The following is a 5,779-nucleotide window of genomic DNA, read 5'->3' on the forward strand; positions in this document are numbered from 1 at the left end:
TTAATACAATTCTAGCATGAATAATAAACATTTATCATGATATAAGGAAATAAATAATAACTTTATTATTGCCTCTAGGGCATATTTTCTTCACTAGACGCGTCCCATATCTCTACTCCTAATGTCTCACTACTTAGGTTGTTCATTCGTTTAGTTGGTTTCCACCCTTCCATCTCCCCTCACCCACCAGGCGATCTCCCTCCCACCGATTTTTTCTCTCCCTTCGAAAACCAAAATCGATCGGTTTTAATTCATGCCCAGAAAAACCAAATCAACCCTTCAATCCTTCCATCGATCCCACCCTTCCATATAACACACCAATCCTTCCATCCTTCCCTTCCATATAGAACACCAATCAAATCATATCAAACATTTTCGTCACAAACAGCTTCCATAAACAACAGTTTAATCAATTATTTTCGCTCTTTCCATACACAACAGGATTATACTGAGACGCTGCCGCCCTTCCAGAGGAGACGCTGCCGCCGATGTAAGGGATCATCGCGCCGACGTCCCAGAGGAAACGCCGCCGCCGCCGACCTTCGTGGGGAGACGCCGCCGCCGCCGCCTGCGCTAAACCCCAGACGCATGGTGATGTAGGCGCGGCCGTCGGGGCATGGCGGCGCCCGATGTGGCGCGGGGCGGAGGAGCTATGAGGGGTGTGGCAGATCCGCTGGAGTTGTGCACGTGATCTGGTGATGGTGGCCTCCGCCTCCGGACCAGAATCCGCCACCGCGACCTCTCATCTATGCGTCGAGCTCCTCTTCCCGTCTCTCTGATATCCGTTGGCACGACTGCTGCCATGGCCACAAGCCCGCAACGAGGACCTCCACCACAGCCGTAGCCATGTTGAGGTCAGTATTCTTCTTCTAGCTCCGCGCATGGGAAGCAGGTTGGTTGTCGGCTTCCTTGAACAAACAGGAACCATTCCCATTAGCAGAACAGAGTTTGTTGGCTTCAGCATTCTGGTTAGTTACCCTATTTATGTTTAGGCAATTCGTTCTCCCATGTAACCATTGATACAATTTGTCTGTCTTACAACTCATGCAGGGTGAGTCACCAAGAGGAAAAGAAAACATCCGATTCAGATGCTAACCTATGTTTATTGCTGATTTCACCTACCACCTGTGTTCAGGCAGAGATGTAGCCTACCTACTCCAATTTGTTCTTGGAAACCATGAACGGCCACTGATGGTGATGGAAAAAGAAAGAAACATAAGCAGGTAACTGGACCTTATCTTCAGGCCTGGACTGTTACATTTTGTCATAATCTGTCTTATTGGTACCTTCCTCTTTGTTTCACAATGTCATAATCTGTCACCATTGTTACTCTGAATCTGACCACAGCCAAACGGTCTCGATCTTTGCACCAGTCTGTGTGTCCTCTCAAGGGACTGCAAGCACGAGGAGGGTGTCAAGGCCCGGTGCGGCACCATCAACAACTACACCTCCCAACTCCTCACTTACGAGTACAAACTTAGCACATCTCTTTTGGTATAATGACGCGCTGAACAAGAACATAACGGTGCGGAATAGTTCTCAAGAAAAAAAAATCGTATGATATATATGTACGGTAGATGGTTCGTCAAGTGGTGAACTGCTTTGTAAATTTCTGATATTGTAGTTACTGACGCTGATTGATTGAGAGATTGCAGGGGGGTGTGGTCAGACAAAGTGCAGGAATAGGAGGAGTGCGCCAAGAATGAGACGGCGTGCCCTAACATGTATGTATGCTTGTTTTTTTCAGTTTTCCAAAGGAAAAGGAAAAACATGTTCACTATTTATTCAATTGTGTATAATTAGGAGCGCTTATTCACTCAAAAAAATATAGGAGCGTGTAACTGTTTATTTATAATACAAACTATCATTTGCCATTCTATATTGCCACAAAAGTTTCTTGAAAATCATAAAAAGAGGGCCAGTGATGCTTATGGGAAAGAAGGAAATAAAAACACGTAATGTGACCTACTCCCTCCATTTGAAAAAGCTTGTCCCTCAAATGAATGTATCTAGCACTAATTTGGTGCTAGATACATCCATTTGAGGGACAAATTTTTTCGGACAGAGGAAGTACCGTTTTGTTCATATTCTTTGTATTCTTTAAAAACTGCCTTTCAGAACTCGAGCGAATGTGCCTGGAAATGCATTTGCCCTGCCCAAAGGACAAAGTCCAGTCCCGGCTGGCGTACTATGGGAACAACAGGCTGTTTCATCACAAACCCACAGTAATATACTGACTCTTCCTCTTTTTAATCAGCAGTTTTCTGTTGAGAGAAGTGCATATTACACCCCCCAACTCTAGCCCTAGTCTAATATACACCCCTCAACTCCAATACCGTCTAAAATACACCCCTCAACTCTCAAAACCGGCTAGAATTCAACCCTCCCCTCCCTGTTGACCGGTTTTGACCCAGTTTGACCGGTTTTGACTGAGTGAACAGTAAAAATAAAAATTTTAAAAACAAAAAAATGTTTTTTTTGACAAAATTCAAAAAGTTCCAAGTTTTTGCACCGCGTGAACAGTAAATTCAAAAAAATCACCTTTTCAGCATGTTTGGATACCTGAGTAAATTTGAGATGTCCGTAAATTCGAAAAAAATTCAAAATTTTCAGCATGGTGAACAGTAATTCGGGAAAAAAATCCAAAAAAAATCAGCACGCGCTCAAACATCATCCATGCAAAAAAAGGGTTTTTAAAAAAATCGATTTTACTGTTCGCCAAGCTGAAATTTTGAAAAAAAAATCGAATTTACGGACATCTCGAATTTATTCAGGTGTCCAAACATGCTGAAAAGGTGATTTTTTTTTTTAATTTACTGTTCACGCGATGAAAAAACTTGGAACATTTTTGAATTTTTTTCAAAAAAAATTATGGTTTTTAAAATTTTATTTTTACTGTTCACTCAGTCAAAACCGGTCAAACTGGGTCAAAACCGGTCAACAGGGAGGGGAGGGTTGAATTATGGCCAGTTTTGTGAGTTGGGGGGTGTATATTAGACGGTATTGGAGTTGGGGGGTGTATATTAGACTAGGGCTAGAGTTGGGGGGTGTAATATGCACTTCTCTCTTTTCTGTTCATCAAATTTACGAGAAGGAGCCATTTGCATTCCTAATTATAATGTGTGTGAGAAGTAATTGAAGAACAATACATCAGCTAATCTTAGTGAATTTCATAATACATGACGACAAATGCAGCAATTTTTAGATAACAAGATGCATGTTGTTGCAGTACACAAAATTGAGAACTAATCCTACCTAAGAGAAGAAAATTACAAGATAGCAAGACATGAACTACTTGATGTATATCTGGACAGTATTATAGGATGGACAATTCTAATCCATTGCTGGACTTTGGACCAAGTGATATAGGATGTCCAATAAAAAGCTTGACATCCAAATAAAAAGCTTGACTGCAATAAACTTTTGGCTCGGTGGTCTTTTGAGACCTAACTTACAAATTGTATAACTTTTGGCTCACTGAACTTGGTCTTTCTTTTTTGCAGCATGATGATTTCAGAAGTACAATTGAAACATTCTTCTATATGTTACCCTCTGCTATTAGAATGTATTGTTGAAACTGAGCAGCAAAAAATCAAGTTGATAATGCATTGATACATCTTATTAAGATTATCGTGTCTCATGTGTTAGCTTATTAGTTATGATAGTGGAAAATGGTTCACTTATTTAACCAACTATCACACACCCGTTATTCTGGTGTGTCCATATGCATTTCTTTTTTCTTTACGCTTGGAACTTTATACATGAAAATTGATGTTGGCCAGAGTTAGGGTTGTTGTACTAGGCATATCTTATTTCAATTAGTATCTATAGTTTCAGCTCATTAGCTTGTGATTTTCTCTAAAATAAAGTATGGTAGATGTATCATTCAAAAGAGTATTGGTCAAGATCGTACATTGCACGTGCAAACTTACTAGGCAAAAAAAACACTTAGTCACATTTGGAACTTTGTAGTGCAAAAAAATGATAGTTGGATAATTCATGATACACGTGTATTGATGGCAAAAACATTTAGCTATTTATACCTGAACTTAATTTTTGGGTTAATTGTAAATATTTGGGGGGGGGGGGGGGGGGGGGGGGGAGCATGGTTCACCTATAAAGAGGTAGCGTTTCAGACTCTCGCATGATGACATACTGAAAAGTGTATACCTTTGTTGCAAGTCAGTTACATTCCAGGTCTCTTGTAGCGCTTCCGATAAACATGAGGAAGGAATCCCCGCAAAAGAAAATTGCGGAAGGATTGCTGCTGTTGTTCATGGGAAATTATCTTGCTTCGACATACACAGGCACTCGTGCAGCCATGAAATTATCTCTCTGAAAAGGTACATATGTCAGCACGAGACGTATCTTTCTTAGGTGTGCATTCGAAGTCTCTACTTAATTATGATTTTTTTATGTCCCAACATGAATGACGAGAGTCCGCAAGTGAATTCTATAATAATCCACTTTATATTCTACTTACAAGTTCAAACAATAACCCTAATTTATCATGTAGTAAATTAGTTGTACTACATGTACTCCATTTTTCTTATGTACCTAGCTTGCTCAATTTAAATAAGGACAACATTTTGTTAATTTTCTTGAGCTTTGAAATCTAGATTAATTTGATGGAATATGTTGCAAATAAGATAGGAATGTGGAGGCTCATGGAGGGAGTGCAATAGGGGACAAGAGAGATGGCGGGGAGAGGAGGTGCCGCCCGATGCTGTGGAGGGGAGAGGAGGGTGCAGTGACACCGTCAAGGGAAGGGAGGCCCTATGGACAAGAGCAGATGGGCTCCGCCAGTGGCGTGGAGAGGAGGAGTGTTGATGCTGTGGAGGGGAGAGGAGGTTGCCGTGAAGTTGTCGAGGGAAGGGAGGTGGCAAAGATAGGAGCGGACAGGCTTCGCCAGTGCCGTGGAGAGGAGGAGCGCCAACGACATGGAGGGGAGAGGAGGGGCGGCCCAGACTGATGAAGGGGCAGTGTCTTCTGGTTGAACAATGCCAATATCGCATAGTGGGCCATCTCAATTTCATATGACCAAGAGTTGTGATGTATTTGAATATATGTTGATATGATGAGGTAATAATTGGTCAATTATGAAATATTTGCTTCTCTCTGCCGCAATATAAAGTTATTCTTACTGTATTACCCTATGTTCAATGGAGGATGTTCGGCCACAAGGCTTCATCTGAGAGCATGTTGTTTCCCAACATCCTTAAAATGGACCCTTTTTTCCATGGCCTTGTACGACCAATTCAAGGCACCGTTTCAATTTGTTTTGGTTTTTGATAAATTTTGTATTTTCTGGAGATTTCTTGGTAAAATAAACGGATAAATGGACAGACGTGTCGATACTTGCATATTGTGTCAAAAATCATTCAAATCTGACACGGATGCCTACCATGGGCATGTCCATCTGTTTGCAAAATTTGATGTCATTTCAAGTGTCCAAAAATAGATCGTATTCAACCAAGGGTGTTAAGCCCAGAAGGCTCCGTTGAGAGCACGTATCTTTTTACATCCTTGAAATGGCACAATTTTTTGTGTGGCCTTGTGCGACCAATTCAAGGCACAATGCCAAGCTGTTTTGGTTTTTGAATCTTTTTGCATTTTCTCGAGTTTTCTTGGTCAAAAAAAAACCGATAAATGGTCGGACGTGTCACAACTTACATAGGGTGTCGGAAATCATTCAAATCTGACATGGATGCCTACCATGGACATTCCCACATGCTTACAAAAGTTGGGGTGATTTGAAGGATGCCCAAACATAAGACCA

General features: G+C 41.3%; 1 protein-coding gene across 9 annotated transcripts; it reads left to right on the forward strand.

The window, feature by feature from the left end:
- The first annotated feature begins 254 nt into the window (after nt 1–254).
- LOC125507867 lies at nt 255–5,193 on the forward strand. 9 transcript variants are annotated; one of them, XR_007283068.1, is made up of 4 exons: nt 279–1,525; nt 1,656–1,724; nt 2,119–4,343; nt 4,654–5,193. XR_007283068.1 is itself a non-coding variant. In XM_048672390.1 (4 exons), exons 2-4 carry the CDS (start codon nt 2,130–2,132, stop codon nt 4,970–4,972), a joined length of 576 nt encoding a protein of 191 aa, XP_048528347.1. In that variant the 5' UTR covers nt 292–1,724; nt 2,119–2,129; the 3' UTR covers nt 4,973–5,193. The 9 variants fall into 9 exon arrangements, 5 of the variants coding, with proteins under 5 accessions (XP_048528347.1, XP_048528348.1, XP_048528346.1 ...); XR_007283067.1 differs by having other exon boundaries at nt 287–1,724; nt 2,119–2,225; nt 4,187–4,343; XM_048672390.1 differs by having other exon boundaries at nt 292–1,724; nt 2,119–2,225; nt 4,183–4,343.
- The last annotated feature ends 586 nt before the right edge of the window (nt 5,194–5,779 follow it).

The sequence above is a fragment of the Triticum urartu genome, chromosome 5 (assembly GCF_003073215.2).
Source record: "Triticum urartu cultivar G1812 chromosome 5, Tu2.1, whole genome shotgun sequence".
Lineage (NCBI taxonomy): Eukaryota > Viridiplantae > Streptophyta > Magnoliopsida > Poales > Poaceae > Triticum > Triticum urartu.